This window comes from Trichechus manatus, unplaced genomic scaffold, assembly GCF_000243295.1.
Source record: "Trichechus manatus latirostris isolate Lorelei unplaced genomic scaffold, TriManLat1.0 scaffold00024, whole genome shotgun sequence".
NCBI lineage: Eukaryota > Metazoa > Chordata > Mammalia > Sirenia > Trichechidae > Trichechus > Trichechus manatus.
Window position 1 is genome coordinate 21,422,071 of NW_004443960.1, and position 17,403 is coordinate 21,439,473.

At 38.4% G+C, this 17,403-nt stretch overlaps 1 protein-coding gene across 1 annotated transcript in view; it reads right to left on the minus strand.

The window, feature by feature from the left end:
- COG7 (component of oligomeric golgi complex 7) overlaps positions 1-17,403 on the minus strand; it is a 97,094-nt gene that overhangs the window by 74,770 nt on the left and 4,921 nt on the right. The window contains exon 4 of the mRNA XM_004373458.3: positions 13,583-13,751. Coding sequence (XP_004373515.1) covers positions 13,583-13,751 — 169 coding nt within the window. The remainder of the gene's footprint in view (positions 1-13,582; positions 13,752-17,403) is intronic.

The window sequence follows — 17,403 nt, forward strand, 5'->3', positions numbered from 1 at the left end:
TGAAATATACATTTTGCAAAAATAGTTTGAAAAAGTCACTAAACAGATAACTGCAACCATCATCAAGTAACACCACCAATTCCAGAGGAATGGGACAATCAGATTTCCAGAGATACTACATTATAATACTCAGAATGTCCAGTTCTCAACAAAAAATTACAAAACATAAAAAGAAAAACAGGAAAGTATGGCCCTGTCTCAGAAAAAAATGAATTTGACAGAAACCATCCTTGAGGAAATCCAGACATTGGAATTACTAGCGAAAGATGGTAAATAAACTGTCTTAAATATGCTCAATGAGCTAAAGGAAAACATGGACAGAGAACTAAAGGAAATTAGGAAGATAATGCATGAACAAAATGAGAATATAAATAAAGAGAAATTTAAAAAAAAAAGAACCAAACAAATTCTTGAGCTCAAAAGTACAATAACTAAAATAAAAAATTCAGCAGATCAGAGCAGGCAGAAGAAAGGATCAGTAAACTTGAAGATAAGACAACTTAAATTATCAAGTCTGAGGAGCAGAAAGAAAAAAGAATGAGGAAAAATGAACAGAGTCTGAGAGACCTATGGGACATCATCAAGCGTACCAACATACACATCACAGGAGACCCAGAAGAAGAGAAAGAGAAAAAGGGACAGAAAAAATATTTGAAGAAATGGTGGAAAACTTTCCAAATCTGATCAAAAATCTCAACGAACTCCAAGCAGGATAAACTCAAAAAAATCCACATGGATACATATAATAGCCAAATTGTTGAAAACCAAAGACAAAGAGAGAATCTTGAAAGAAGCAAGAGAGAAATGAATCGTTACATATAAAGAGTCCTCAATAAGATTAACAGATGATTTCTCATCACAAACCATGGAGGCCAGAGATAATGGGGTGATATATTTAAAATGCTAGATGGAAAAAAATATCAACCAAGAATTCTATAGTTGGCAAAACTATCTTTCAAGGATAAAGGAGAAATTAAGACATTCCCAAATAAACAAATGCTGAGGGAGTGCATTACCAGTAGATCTGCCCTACAAGAAATGCTAAAGGGAGTCTTTTGGGTTGAAATGAAAAGACACTAGATAGTAACTTGAAACCAAAAGAAGAGATAAAGGACACTGTTAAAGGTAATTACATAGACATAATTAAATATAAAAGCCAATATTGTTGTACCTTTGGTATGTAACTTCTCTTTTTTTAATATATGATTTAAAAGGCAATTTTAAATCATATATTTAAAAAAAGAGAATAAAACAAGCATTATAAATGTATGGTAATGAGCACATAGTATAAAAATGTAATTTGTGACAATTACAACATAAAGGGGGAGGGACAGAAATGTATAGGGGCAGTATGTATGTATACCACTGTAAGGAAGCTGATAGTATTTAAACTAGGTTGTTATAATTTTAAGATATTAATTGTAATCCCCAAGATGACCACTAAGAAAATAACTTTAAAATATATACATTAAAAAAGAAGAAGAGAATCAAAACTAGAAAAATTCAAAAACACAAAAAGTCACTAATGGAGGAATTGAGGAACAAAAAACATGTAAGATGTACAGAAAACAATTAGCTAAACAGCAGAAGTGAATCCTTTCTTATTGGTAATTAAATATAAATGGATTAAACTCTTCTATTAAAAGGCAGAGATTGGCAGATTGGATTAAAAAAAAAAACGGAACATGATCCATGATCCCTCTATATGCTGTTTATAAGACACTCGCTTGAGATACAAAGACACAAAGAAGTTGAAAGTAAAAGGATGGAAAAAGATATTCCATGCAAACAGTGGCCAAAAGAAAGTTGGGCTGGTGTCTTAATTACTTAGTGTATAACAGAAATACTACAAGTGGGTGGCTTTAACGAACAGAAATTTATTTTTTCACAGTTTAGGAAGCTAGAAGTCTGAATTCAGGGTGCTGGCTCTAGGGGAAGGCTTTCTCTCTCTGTCAGCTCTGGAGGAAGGTCTTTGTCTCTTCTAAGCTTCTACTCCTGGGCGATATTCATGTAGCTTGGCATCTCTCTTCCCCATCTCTACTTGTTTAATCTCTTACAGCTCAAAAGAGATTGACTCAAGTAACTCTCTACATTAATCCTGCCTCATTAACATAACAAAGACAACCCATTCCCAAATGGGATTACAACCACAGGCATAAAACTCATTGCCGCTGAGTTGATTCCAACTCATAGCAACCCTATAGGACACAGCGGAACTGACTCATAGGGTTTCCAAGGAGCGGCTGATGGATTTGGATTCAAACTACTGACCTTTTGGTTAGCAGCCGATTTCTTAATCACTGCACACCAGGGCTCCAACCACAGGCATAGAGGTTAGGTTAGGATTTACAGCACATGTTTTTGGGGGATACAATTCAATCCATGATGCTATATTATCAAACAAAATAGACTTTAAATCCAAAAAGGTAACAAAAGACAAAGGACATTATATACTGATAAAAGTTTCCATTCAGCAAGAAGCTATAACAATCATAAACATGTATTCACCGAACAACAGAGCCCCAAAATATATGAAGCAAAAATTAACAGAACTGAAGGGAGAAACAGATAGTTCCACAATAATAATTGGAGACCTCAATACTCCACTTTCAATAATAGAACAACCAGGCATAAGATCAATAGGGAAATGGAGGACTTGAACAACACTATAAACCAATTAGACTTAACAGACATGTTAAGACTCCACTCAACAACAGCAGAATACACAATTCCACGCAAGATGGTGGAATAAGCAGCTGCATGTTCCTATTCCCCCACAACAAAAAGAGAAAACACCAAGCAAAATTAGGTGACTTGTCAGTCTCAGAACTCTAGAAACCAGTCAAGGAATTATAGAATCTAAACGAATACTGAATTAAGACAAAATCTGCCCTCAAACAGTAGGAAAATATTTTTTTTCTCTACCATAGACACTCAATATCACCTGACTGATGGTATTGAGTTTTTCATCAGGTGCGCCTGACCCAAGCCAGGGTATTTTCAATCGCCTCATATGCATGTGAAAGCTGGACAATGAATAAAGAAGACCAAAGAATTGATGCCTTTGAATTATGGTGTTGGCAAAGAATATTGAATATACTATGGACTGCCAGAAGAACAAACAAATCTGTCTTGGAAGAAGTACAGCCAGAATGCTCATTAGAAACAAGGACTTTGACATACTTTGGACATGTTATTGGGAGGGACCAGTTCCTGGAGAAGGATATCATGCTTGGTAAAGTACAGGGTCAGCGAAAAAGAAGAAGACCCTCAATGAGATGGACTGACACAGTGGCTGCAACAATGGGCTCAAGCATAACAATGATTGTGAGGATGGTGCAGGACTAGGCAGTGTTTTGTTCTGTTGTACATAGGGTCACTATGAGTCGGAACCAACTCAACAGCACCTAACAACAATAACACCATAGACGCTCTTCCCCCTCCCTGCCACCACAGCAGCGGGGTCTGTGGTGAGGCTGCTGCACCACCAGCAAATTGCAAACTGCAAGCCTTGCTCCCAGACAAGGACCTACTCTCTGGCACAAGAGTGTGTGCAACAGACTTTGCTTTTGCCAGCGAATGGTTGTGTCTGTTCATACCTGTCTGGGTGCTGTCTGAAGGACTGAGGAGGTGATCCTCCCAGTACAGTCACTTCCATGGGACTGAGAAGGAAGCACCAAGCAATACCCGCAAACTAGGCCCACAATGAATCACATGGGATAAACTAGTGCAAGTGACACATACTGAGACACAGACTCCGCCTCTAAGGGTAGACAGAGAAAAGCTGGTGTGAGAGTATCTTGCAAAATTTAGAACTTTAAAAAGCATCATGTAATTACACAAAATGGCAGAATAGGGAGTTCCAGAGGTCCATCCCTTCACCCAAACAACAATTAGACTGGAAAGAGCAATCTGAATCAACTATTTCGAAACTCTGGAACCAGATCAGGCACGTAATTTAATCAGGAGTGCTTGATGAAGGGACAAGCCGCTTATCTTTCCTAGGTGAACCACATGCACCAACAATTCCTCAGCCCTGCCGTGGTGATGGAGACAGTGGCCCATGTTCCAAGAGCGGCTGGCTGGTGCCAGGGCAGGCAGTGGGACCTTGTCCTCCAAGTATTTGCGGTTCACAGTTTGCACAGCTGGTGGTGCCCTTAAGGACAGCTGCAGTTCATTGCAGCAGTTACAGCACTCTCACAGCAGTGGTTTGACCCTGCTGGCAGACTCAAAGGGCTAGAGCGCCCACTAATGAAGTCTGTCACGCCAATAAATGACTGCAGAGATAACAGAACTGAAAAATACACTTCACAAAAATTAGCTTGGAAAAGCCAATAAACAAACAGTTGAATGCAGCCTTCATTAAGCAACAACAGCAACCCCTGAAGGGGAGGAAAAACAGGTATTTTCTACTTTTTGCTATTTGTTTCTTCCCTGGAATACAAAGAAGTCTCTTTTGAAACACTAGCTGGGCACGGGCATCGGAAAGAAATCCTGAGCGTCCACATACATTCTAGAGGGCAGTCTTTGTAAAAGCAATCAGGGGAGGTTGCTGAGCAGACAGACTATTACAGCCTTTAACAATTAAAAAGGGGAAAAAAAAAAAATGAAATCCTTGGGGAAGGGGAATAATCTGAGTTATCACATTTTAATGTTCAAATGTCCTAATTTCAACAACAACAACAAATCACAAGGCATACAAAAAAACAGGAAAGAATGGCCCAATCAAAAGAACAATATGAAGAGACAAAAATCAACCCTAAGAATGTCCAGATAATGGACAGATTACAAGACTTTAAAACAATAATATTAAATACAGTGGAAAAAAAAAAAAACTAAAGGAAAACAAAGACAATATACTAAAAGAAATCAGGAACATGATACAGGAACAAAACGAGAATTTCAATAAAGAGACAGAAACTACAAAAAAAAAATATGGAAGCTAAAGAATACAGTAACTGAAATAAAAAATTCATTCAAAGGCCATGATTTAAAAAAAAAACAGAAAACAACAAGTGCTGGCAAAGATATAAAACAATTTGAACCCACATTCATTACTGGTGGGACTTTAAAATGGTACAGCCACTGCGGAGAACAGTTTGGAGGTTCCTTAAAAAGTTAAAAATAGAATTACTGTATGATTCAGAAATTCCACTGTGAGATATATACTCAAAAGAACTGAAAGCAGGAACACAAACAGATACATGTACACCAATGTTAACTGCAGGACTATTCACAATAGCCAAAAGGTGGAAACAATCCAAATGTCCATCAATTGATGAACAGATAAACAAAATGTGGTATATACACTACACAGCTGAAAAAAGGAATGAAGTTCTAATACATGCTATGATATGACTGAACCTTGAAGATCTTATGCTAAGTGAAATACACCAGATACAAAAGGAAAAATATTATACAATTTCACTTATATGAGGTATCTAGAATAGGCAAACTCATAGACAGAAAGTAGAACAGATGTTACCAGGAGCTGGGAGAAGAGGGAAATGGAGAGTTATTTTTAAAGGGAATGAAGTTTCTGTTTCGGGTGATAAAACAGATCTAGAAATAAACAGTTGTGATGGCTACACAACACTGTAAATGTGCTTAATGCCATTAAATTATACACTTAAAAATGGTTAAAATGGTAAATATTTTGTTATGTATATTTTATGACAATAAAAAAATTTGGAAATATGAATAAAGTATGGACTTTGGTTTAAAATAATTAATGAGAAACACAAAGAGCAGAACAGATACTTTAGAAAATCCTATCAGTCAGATGGAAGACAAACTCTTGAAAAACCACACAGATTGCAGCGGGGGACGGGGGGAGCAAAGAGACAAAAGAGAACAGAGAAAACACAACATATCTAGAAGGGAAAAAATGAAATGCTAATGAATAGATAGTCAATGTTCTCAAAGAAAGAAAAGAGAACAAATGGAAGAGAAAAAAAAAAATGTTTTAAGGTAGAAAAGAAAAACATTTTCCAGAAATGAAGAAAGATATAAACTAGCAGATAAAAAAGGGCTCTCACCATGGTCCAGAAGTTTTTAAAATTTCAAACTGAGAAATAACCCAGTAAAATTATTAAATTTCAAGATAAAAAATCTTATAAGCCAGCAGTCAACAAACTTTGGGTCAGTAGGCCAAATTACCATCTGTTGTAAATAAAGTTTTACAGGCACACAGCCAAGTCCATTCATTTACTTATGGGCTTTCTCACTACAACTGTAGAGTTGAGTAGCTGTAACAGAGACCACATGGCCCAAAAAGCCTAAAATATTTACTATCTGCCCTGTTATGGATTGAATTGTGTCCCCCAAAAATGTGTGTCAACTTGGCTGGTCCATGATTCCCAGTATTGTGTGATTGTCCACCATTTTGTCATATGTGTGATTTTCCTATGTATTGTAAATCCTACCTCTATGATGTTAATGAGGCAAGATTAGAGGCAGTTATGTTAATAAGGCAGGACTCAATCTACAAGATTAGGTTGTGTTTTAAGTCAATCTCTTTTACGATATAAAAGACAGAAGCAAGCAGAGAGACATGGGGACCTCATACCATCAAGAAAGCAGTGTTAGGAGCTGCCATGGACTGAACTGTGTCCCTCAAAAATATCTGTCAACTTGGCTGGGTCATGATTCTCAGTATTGCATGATTGTGTATCATTTTGTAATCTGATGTGATTTCCTTATGTGTTGTAAACTCTACCACTATGATGTAATAAGATGGATTAGCAGCAGTTATATTGATGAGGTCTACAAGATTAGGTAGTGTCTTAAACCAATCTCTTTTGAGATATAAAAGAAAGAAGTGAGCAGAGAGACATGGGAACCTCATACTACCAAGAAAGCTGTGCTGAGAGCAGAGTGCGTCCTTTGGATCTGAGGTTCCTGTGCAGAGAAGCTCCCAGACCAAGGCAAGATTGATTACATGGACCTTCCTCCAGAGCCAACAGAGAGACAAAGCCTTCTCCTGGAGCTGATGCATTCAAGGCGCCAGCTCCAGGGGAAGGCTTTCTTTCTCTGTCAGCTCTGGAGGAAGGCTCTTGTGGTCAATCTTCTTCTGGTCTAGGAGCTTCTCAGTGTGGGAACCTCGGGTCCAAAGGACACACTCTGCTCCCAGTGCTGCTTTCTTGGTGGTATGAGGTCACCATGTCTCTCTGCTCACTTCTCTCTTTTATATCTCAAAAGAGATTGACTTAAAACACAACCTGATCTTGCAGATTGAGTCCTGCCTCATTAACATAACTGCTTCTAATCTTGCGTCATTAACATCATAAAGGACAATGAAGCAAGATGTCTCGGTTATCTAGTGCTGCTGGAACAGAAATACCACAATAGGTGGCCTTAACAAACAAAAATTTATTTTCTCACAATTCAGGAGGCTAGAAGTTCGAATTCAGGTGGTGCCCCCTCCAGGGGACAATTTTCTCTGTCCGCTCTGGGGGAAGGTCCTTGTTCCTTGGTTCCCTGGTGACCTTCATGTGGCATGGCATCTATCTTTCCCTGTCTCTGCTTGCTTCTCTATGCCTAATCTGCTCTTTTTATATCTCAAAGGTGACTAGCTTAAAACACACCCTACACAGATACGGCCTCTTAATAAAACAAAGAAAACACATTCCCAGATGGGATTATAACCAGACATATAGGGGTTAGGATTTACAACATATACTTCATAACACAAGGTCTACAGAATTTTGAAGGAAAAAGAGTGTAACCCAAGAATCTCAAAAGCAGTTACTGCTTTCTACATGTAAAGACATCTTTCACTATATAAATACCCAGAAAGTACATATAATACATGTGCCCTCTCTAGGGGAAAAAAAAAATCTACTTGAAAACAGAAACCTGTTAAAGACAGGAAGACTCAAAATAAAGCATTAACAAACAGAGACAGCATGGGATAAAAAGGCTGGAGGCAAATACTGAATTAATTTACACATCCTTATTAAGTACAAACAACCGTAGTAATTGTTGGTTATAAAATAGAATATAATGCTTAAAATTTCTCAGGGAAAAACTACATGATATAAAAACTCTTAATTTGATAGTATACTGTGATAAAAACTCTAGATATACAATGTTCTAGAATGTGGCAGGGAAAGGAAGGGAGGGTGGGAGACAAGGCCTGAACCAAACCAAACCCACTGCCATCGAGTTGATTCCGACTCATAGCGACCCTATAGGACAGAGCAGAACTGCCCCATAGGGTTTCTGAGGATGTAATCTTTACAGAAGCAGACTGCCACATCTTTCTCCCCTGGAACGGCTAATGGGTTTGAACTGCCGACTTTTTGGTTAGCAGCCAAGCACTTAACCACTGCGCCACCAGGGCTCCTTTGGGAGGCAAGAAGAGGAATGTAAATGCACTAATCAGGAGGGAGTCAACAGATAAGGTGTGTGCGTGTGTTTTTTAATGAGGTTGATAAACTGAGAAATAAGTTTAGCTTATTAACTAAAGTCACAAATCATTAGTAAAACTGAAATGAAGCCACAACTTTCAAATTATCTGAAAAATATACAAAAAAATATATAACAAAACAGACATCAAAAGACACATACAAGCAGAAAATAAAAAAATAACAGACCAAAAATGTCTATTAACAGAAAAAAAATCAAAATATGATGAAGTCATTTATTGAGAGAAATACAAAGATTAGATCAAAAACAAAATTCAGCTATATGCTATCTGCAATACACAAGTCTAGAATAAAATGTCTCAAAGTTCAAAGGCAAAGTAATGGCAAAGACACACTAAACAAAAACAAGGAAGGCAGAGGTTAGAATATTAATATCCAAGTGAAACTGTAAACAGAAAGCATTAAATTGGGCCACGGTAATATTTGATAGGAGCCCTGGTGGCGCAGTGATTAAGAGCTCAGCTGTTAACCAAAAGGTCAACTGTTCAAATCCACCAGTTGCTCCTTGGAAACCCCATGGGGCAGTTCTACTCTGTCCTATAGGGTTGCTATGAGTCAGAATTGACTCGATGGCAATGGGTTTGGTTTTTGTTTCTTTAATATTTGATAAAAATGCTATTTATGCCCTAATAAAGCAGTAAGAAGAAATGAAAGCTTCCCAATTGTTTTTATGAAGCCAACGCAATCATGACATGAAAACGTGACAAAGATTTATGGGATCTCAAGGAAAAAATCTGGAAGAAAATATTAACAAATATCTAGTAATACATGAACATGTTATCATGAGGGATCAGTCCCTGGAGAAGGACATCATGCTTGGTAAAGCAGAGGGTCAGCAAAAAAAGAGGAAGACCTTCAACAAGATGGATTAATACAGTGGCTACAACAATGGGCTCAAACATAGCAACGATTGAGAGGACGACGTTGGACCGGGCAGCATTTCATTCTGTTGTACATAGGGTTGCTATGAGTCGGAAGTGACTCAATGGCACCTAACAACATTAACATACACACACAGCCCATGAACAAGTAGGGGCTTTTTCTTCAACTGCAAGAATACTACAATATTTAAAAAAAAAAAAATTTCCGTTAAGTAGCTTCCAACTCATAGCGACCCTATACGACAAAGCAGAACTGCTCTATAGGGTTTCCAAGGAGCGGCTGGTGGATTCGAACTGCCAGCCTTTTCATTAGCAGCCGTAGCTCTTAACCACTGCATCGCTAGGGCGCCAGTACAATATTAGGATGTTATGAATATAATTTTCTGTTATTAGTAGCTCAGAGGAAATAAAAATAATACATCCAATCATGATAGATGTTGAAAAGGCATTTAATAAAATTCAACAATAATATTTATTTTTTAATTATCTAGCATGATAGCGTCAAATGTTGACGAGATTTATTCTTCCCCTGGAGTTACTGTGCAGGGATCACAGAACAGATGATGCCCTGCTGGGAATAGAGGCACAAAACTCCCCAGGGCTGAGTTCCAAGAACGCCCAAGTTTGGTGTGGCTTTACAAGCGGGGAAGGTGAAGTCAAACCTTTGCAGGCCTTGACTGTGGAGAGAATAGGAGTAGGAAGAAATCACCTTTTGAAGGAGAACAATGTTACTGTTTTGCATGAGGAGAGTTAAATGGCTCTCATCTACACTGAGAACTCAGTTACCCAGAAGGTCATTCTCTAACAGTTCTGTACACCTGGGGTGACCATATGTCCCAGTTGGCCCAAGAGACTTCTGGTTTACACCTGTTGTCCCAGATAAAAGCACTCCCTAGGACACAGAAGTGTCCTAGCTTCACAGTAAACTGTATGGTCAAACTTAGTACACTAAAATTTTATGTTCGCAGGCATAGTAAGAGTTTATACGTGCACATCTTCAAACATATTCATATGTATAATTATCTAGCTACACCCTTCCAAAATAATATTAATTAAAGCCTAGTCTCAGCACAGACACCCACCCATCCGAAAACAAATTTAAAATCAGACAGAACTCCTAAAACATCAGAACTTCTCATGTTTTAATTACATCATCAAAAATGAACCATCAACCATAACTAACAATGCACAAACACCAGAAGATAAACTAGATAACTGAGAGCTCCTAAAAATTAAACACTTATGCTCATCAAAAGACTTCACCAAAAGAGTAAAAAGGAGAACCTACAGACTGGGAGATAATTTTTGGCTACAACATACCCATCAGGGGTCTAATCTCTAAAATCTATAGAATACTTCAACGCCTCAAGAACAAAAAGACAAATAATCCAATTAAAAAAAGGGCAAAGGATACGAACAGACACTTGACCTAAGAAGACACTCAAGCAGCTCACAGACACGTGAGGAAATGTTCGCAATCATTAGCCATTAGAGAAATGCTAATCAAAACTACAATGAGATACCATCTCACCCAAACACTACTAGTACTAATCAAAAGAACAGAAAATAAAAAATGTTCGGGAGTTTTTGGGGAGAGTGGAACTCTTACACACTGCTGGTGGAAATGTACAATGGTACAACCACTACAGAAAACAATATGGTACCTCCTTAAAAAGCTAGAAATAGAAATACCATACAATCCAGCAATCCCACTCCTAGGAATATATCCTAGAGAAATAAGAGCTGTCACATGAATAGTCATATGAACACCCATGTTCATTGCAGCATTATTCACAAGAGCAAAACTATGGAAACAACCTAAGTGTCCATCAACAGATGAATGGGTGAATAAACTATGGTACATATACACAAAGGAATACTACGCAAAGATAAACAATGATGAATGCGTGAAATATCTCACAACATGGATGAATATGAAGGGCATTATGCTGAATGAAATAAATCCATTACAAAAGGACAAATATTGTATGAGACCACTATTATAAAAACCCAAGAAAAGGTTTACGCACAGAAAAAAAATCTTTGATGGTTACAAGGGAGGAGGGAGTGGGATGGGAAATTACTGACTAGATAGTAGACAAGTGTTAACTTTAGTGAAGGGGAAGACAACACACGATATAGAGGAAGTCAGCACAGTGTGATCAAGGCAAAGTCATAGAAGCTTCGTAGACACCTCCAAAGACCTTGGGGGACCAAGTTACTGGGGCTGAGGGCTAGGGACCATGGTCTCAGGGGACATCTAGGTCAATTGGCATAACATAGTTCATAAAGAAAATGTTCCACTTCTGACTTTGGTGAGTAGCGTCTGGTGTCTTAAAAGCTTGTGACTGGCCATCTAAGATACATCTGTCAGGGTCCCAGACAGAGGAGAAAAATGTAGAACAAAATTCAAATCTACAAAAAAAGACCAGACTTACTGGTCTGACAGTGACTGCAGGAACCCCTGAGACTCTGGCCCCTAGACACCCTGCTAACTGAGAACTGAAGCCACTCCCAAAGACCACCTTTCAACCAAAGATTGGACAGGCCTATAACACAAACAGTAACACACATGAGGAACGTGCTTCTTAGTTCAATCGAGTATACAAGACCAAATGGGCACACCTGCACAAAAGCAAAGACAAGAAGGCAGGAAGAGACAGGAAAACTGGACGAATGGACCCAGAGAACCCAGGGTGGAAAGGGAAAGGGGTGGGGAGTGCTGACACATTGAGGGGACTACAATGAATGTCACAAAAAAAACTGTGTATAAATTTTTGAATGAGAAACTAATTTGCGCTGTAAAGTTTCACGTAAAACACAATAAAATTCAAAACAAAAAATGTACCATCATGTAGAAAAACCACACTGACTAAGGGTAAGGTTGCACAGCCAATTAATATAAGTGCTGTCAATAAGTTGTACACTTGTAAAAAGTTGAATTGGCAAAAGCTGTGTGACAGATATATTTACAACAAGAACAACAACAAAAAAGTAGCTGCTGAGGCTGCTTATGTACAACCAAACACCTCATGGGATTTGGTTCCTTGGTCCAGAGGTTTAGCGTCATGGTTTCATGGGACATCCCGGTTAACTGGCCTAATAACGTGGTTAGTGCTTCTGCTCGACCTCCTAGTTAGTTGTGTAGTGCCTGGGGTCTTAAAAGCTTGCAAGTAGCCATCGAAGGCACAACAATTGGTCTCTATTCACCTGGAGCAACAAAGGAAGATTAGGAATAGAAGGAGGAAATGGAATGTGAGGCTAACTGTGTCCATGAACAACTGCCTCCTTTGCCATGAGACCAGAAGAACTGGATGGTACCAGGCTACCATTACTGAGTATTTTGATCAAAGATTTTATAGAAGAATCCTGATAAAAAGGGGGGGAAATGCAGAAAAGGATTTCAAATTCTCATGGAATCCAGAATTTCTGGAACCATGGAGGCTGGATGAACCCCTGAAACTATCGTCCTAAGATAATCTTTAAATCTTAAACCAAAAATATCCCCTGAAGTCTTCTTAAAACCAAATAATAGTTTAGCTGAACTAATAAAAAAGATCTGCCTTGAGCACTGTGCTCTTTTAAGATCTATCTAGGTGCCTGGCTACCGCTACCAACTGCTCAGACAGGGATCACAATAAAAGGTCCCAGACAGAGGTGGAGAAAAATGGAGAACAAAATTCTAACTCACAAAAAAAGCCAGACTTACTGGTCTGACAAGAGACTGGAGAAACCCTGAGAGTATGGCCCCCGGACACCCTTATAGCTCAGTACTGACGTCCCTACTGAGGTTCACCCTTCAGCCAACGATTAGACAGGCCATAAAACAAAATGAGATTAAACATGCACACCAGCCCAAGGGAAAGGACAAGAAGACAGGAGGAGACAGGAAAGCTGGTAATGAGGAACCCAGGGTTGAGAAGAGGAGAACACTGACATGTCGTGGAGTTGGCAACCAACGTCACAAAACAATATGTGTATTAATTGTTTAATGAGAATCTAATTTGCTCTGTAAAACTTCATCTAAAGTAAAATAAAATAATGCTAATGGTAGAATCTAAAGGGTGTGTTCACTGTACAATTCTTTCAATTTTTCTGTACGTTTGAAAATTTTCATAGTAAATGCTGAAAAAAACGTAACCAGCCGAAAGCTAGATATTTACTTCCAATCTACATAATTTAATCAGCATTAAGACATTCTGAAGACTGAAGAGTCAGAAAGCCTTACTTCTGTAAAGAGGTGTACAGAGATGAGAAAGCAGCTCTACGCACCTATAGACTGAGAGCCAAATACTGCTACAATCTGGGGGCTGACCAAGGCCTCCAGCCTGTTCTTCAATGCCTCCAAGTGCACGCATTTTTCCGAATAGTCTGGTGTATCAACGAGCATCATTAAACTGTTTTGCATCCCTGTTAGCTTGGCAGAAATCATGGCTATGTCCTATAAAATGACCAGAAAACAGAATAATTATTTAAAATACCCTGCTACCTTAATCAAGCATGGACAAAATACATGAAAAGGCAATTCATAAAATAAGAAAACAGCCCATAAACACAGTATGTTCAACATTATTAACACTCAAACAAATGCCAATTAAAACAAGGAAGTACCATTTTCCTCCTAACAAACTGGCAAAACTTTAAAAAAATTATAACAGCTACTGTTGGTGAGGGCGCAAAGAAAAAAAGACAATCTGTCTGACCATAATAAATTTATACTGTCTTTCTGCAGGGCAATTTAGCAATACGTGCCAAGAGCCTTAAAAATATTCACATTCTTTGACCTGGTATTTCCTCTTCTAAAAATTTGTCCTAAGGAAATAATCAGAGGGACACAGGGAGATTAACGTGTTATAATTAACTAATGTGATTTTAGTGTTCTAAAAACAAAAAAACCCTGCAAACAAAAAACTGAAAACAAAAAACTAAATCTTCCAAAATAACAATAAAACATAAATTATGAGTCATTTGTAATAGAATCTGGAGTCCCTGCGTAGTGCAAATGGTTAAAGTGCTCAGTTCCTAACAGAACGGCTGGAGGTTCAAGTCCACCCAGAGATGCCTCAGAAGAAAGGCCTGGTCATCTACTTCCAAAAATTAGCTATTGAAAACCCTATGGAGCACAGTTCTATTCTGACACACGTGGAGTTGCCAAGAGTCAGAATCGACTTGACAGCAATTGTTCTTTTTTTTAAATGGAATGTGGAATACTGTTACAGCCATTAAAAATCATGTTTGTGAAAATTATTAATACATAGCAAAACACAACTTACTATAAAGTGAAACAGGATAAAAAGTTATACAGACACTAAATCCAATTTTTTATATACATACAAATGTATAAATACCTGTAAAAATAACTCCATATAGAAAATACAAACGTTTAAGTACAAATATATACAAACACATAGAAAAAGCACCTGGCAGACAAAAAAAAATGTTACTAGGACATAGGGCTATGAGTCCTTCCTGTTTTCTTGTATTCTTCTGTATTTTCCAAATCTTCTAAGACACACATAATTACGTTTATAATTAGAAAAACTAATGTTATTTAATAAAAGTAATTAAGAGAATAATAACTGATCCTATTTCATTTCAGCATTTAACAGGTATCCATGATGTGTCAGACGCTGTATTAGATGTCTGAGACACAAAGCTGAGTAAGGTCACATTTCAGCCCTTGAGTTCACAATGTATTGAGCTGGAAAGACTGTGTTACAATTTAAGAAGTATGGCTCAAGTGTCATAGGAGTACAGGTGAAGGAGCAATTAATTTTGCCTCAGGGAAGCAGGGAGCTGGCAGGGACAGGTATGAAAGGAAGTGACACGTTAGTTGGACACTGAAGGACGACTGGCTGTCTACTCTCCTGCAAAAAAAATTAAAAGAACTAAGGCATGAAAGGGGATGGTGTGTTAACAGCCTAGAGCAGGCAGAAGGGAAAATCATATGGAGGGAGTGGCCAGAGAAAAAGCTGGAAAGACGAGCTGCAGCGCTGTTGTGAAAGATAACCTATGCCTTGTAAGCGGGCTTAGAATTTATCCAATAGAAAATGGAGTTGAAAGTTAAAATAAAGGGGTGGGCAGGGAAAAGACATGACAATCTACGCTTTAGAAGATTCCCCTGGTTGGATGTGGAGGCTAAATTAGAGCATGGGGGGGACCTGGAGGCAAGGAGACCATTAGAGGACTGCTCTAGGAATACAAAGACTGAAGAGCATGACCAGAGTGATAGCACAGGGATAAAAAGAACAGACACACAGAGGAGAAAGATGGGAGGGAGCGAGGGAGGAAGAAGAGGGAGCAGTTAAGGATTGCTAAGGTTTCTAACCTGGACGCTTGGGTGGAAAATGACTCCATTAACCAAAGCCAGGGAGGTGAAACGAAAGAACAAATACAGGGTTGAGGGAGGTGGCACTGGACAGAAATAATGAGTTCAGTTTTTTGAGGTGTCACATCGGGGAGTCTAGCTGGATGGAATCAGACTTGTGGGCAGTTAGAAGTACAGTTGTGAATACCAGGATAGCTGCCGGGAGAAAAACAAGATTCATAACTTATAGCTAATTGACATTTATAATAAATACTAGTTTATTACTATTAAAATCAGGATCCATATCTAAATCCATCCTCTCCCATGATGCCAGGAATTCAGTAAGATTTGCAGTGTACATCTATGAAACCTGGATGGCTTGTCAAGCACTCTGAGGGGCTCTGAAATGGAATGGGAAAGAGTACAGCTCCTTAAAGATAATGATAATTAAACATAATGATAGCTGATACAGAATAATAGCTATATTGTTGAGTGAAAAAAGCAAAGTGCAAAGCAGTGTTCACAATGCGCTACCATCTGTGACAAATAATGGCAGGGAATGTGTATGCGTGTGTCCGTGTGTGTATCTGGAAGGACAGGCATATAGGCATAAACCTGAAAACAAGGCTTGTCTCTAGAACGGAAATTAGCAGATTGGGGGTCAGGTCAGCAGATTAGCATGTTAGAAAAAACACTGAATTTTCACTGTTTATTCCTGTTTACTGAATTTTATCCCACATGTATTTATAACTTTTTATAAAAAGTTAAAAAAAAAAAAGATAACTGATTTCGCTTTATAATTGAAAAAGGTTTTTCATAAGACATTATCTCACTTTACCTTTACAACCAGATATCAAAAGTATTACTATTACCAGGTACGTACCCAAAAGAATTGAAAGCAGATACTTGTACACCAATGTGCACTGCAGCCCTATTCACAATAGCCAAAAGGTGGAAACAATCCAAATGCCCATCAACAGATGAATGGATAAACAAAATGTATATCCATACAATGAAATACGACTCTGACATAAAGATAAATGAAGTTCTAATACATGCTACAAGGTGGGTGAACCATGAAAACATTATGCTGACTGAAATAAGTCAGTCACAAAAGGACAAATATTGTATGCTCCTACTTATATGAAATATCAGAATAGGCAAATGTATAGAGACTGTTATGGACTGACTTATGTCCCCCAAAAATGTGTGTTAACTTGGCTAGGCCATGATTCCCAGTATTGTGTGATTGTCCACCATTCTGTCATCTGATGTGATTATCCTATGTGTTGTAAATCCTACCTCTATGATGTTAATGAGGCAGGATTAGAGGCAGTTATGTTAATGAGGCAGGACTCAATCCACAAGATTAGGTTGTGTCTTGAGTCAATCTCTTTTGAGATATAAAAGAGAAAAGCGAGCAGAGAGACAGGGGGACCTCATGCCACCAAGAATGAAGAACTAAGAGGGGAATGCGTCCTTTGGACCCGGGGTCCCTGCACTAAGAAGCTCCTAGACCAGGGAAAGATTGATGACAAGAACTTTCCCCCAGAGCCGACAGAGAGAATGCCTTCCCCTAGAAATGGCACCCTGAATTCAGACTTCTAGACTCCTAGACTGTGAGAGAATAAATTTCTGTTTGTTAAAGCCATCCACTTGTGGTATTTCTGTTATAGCAGCACTGGATAACTGAGACACAGATAAAGCATGCCAGAAACCATGCAAAAGGACTGAGTTCAGACAGAGTTGCTGAGTCTTGGATGAGGCACTGGTATGGTTGGATTCA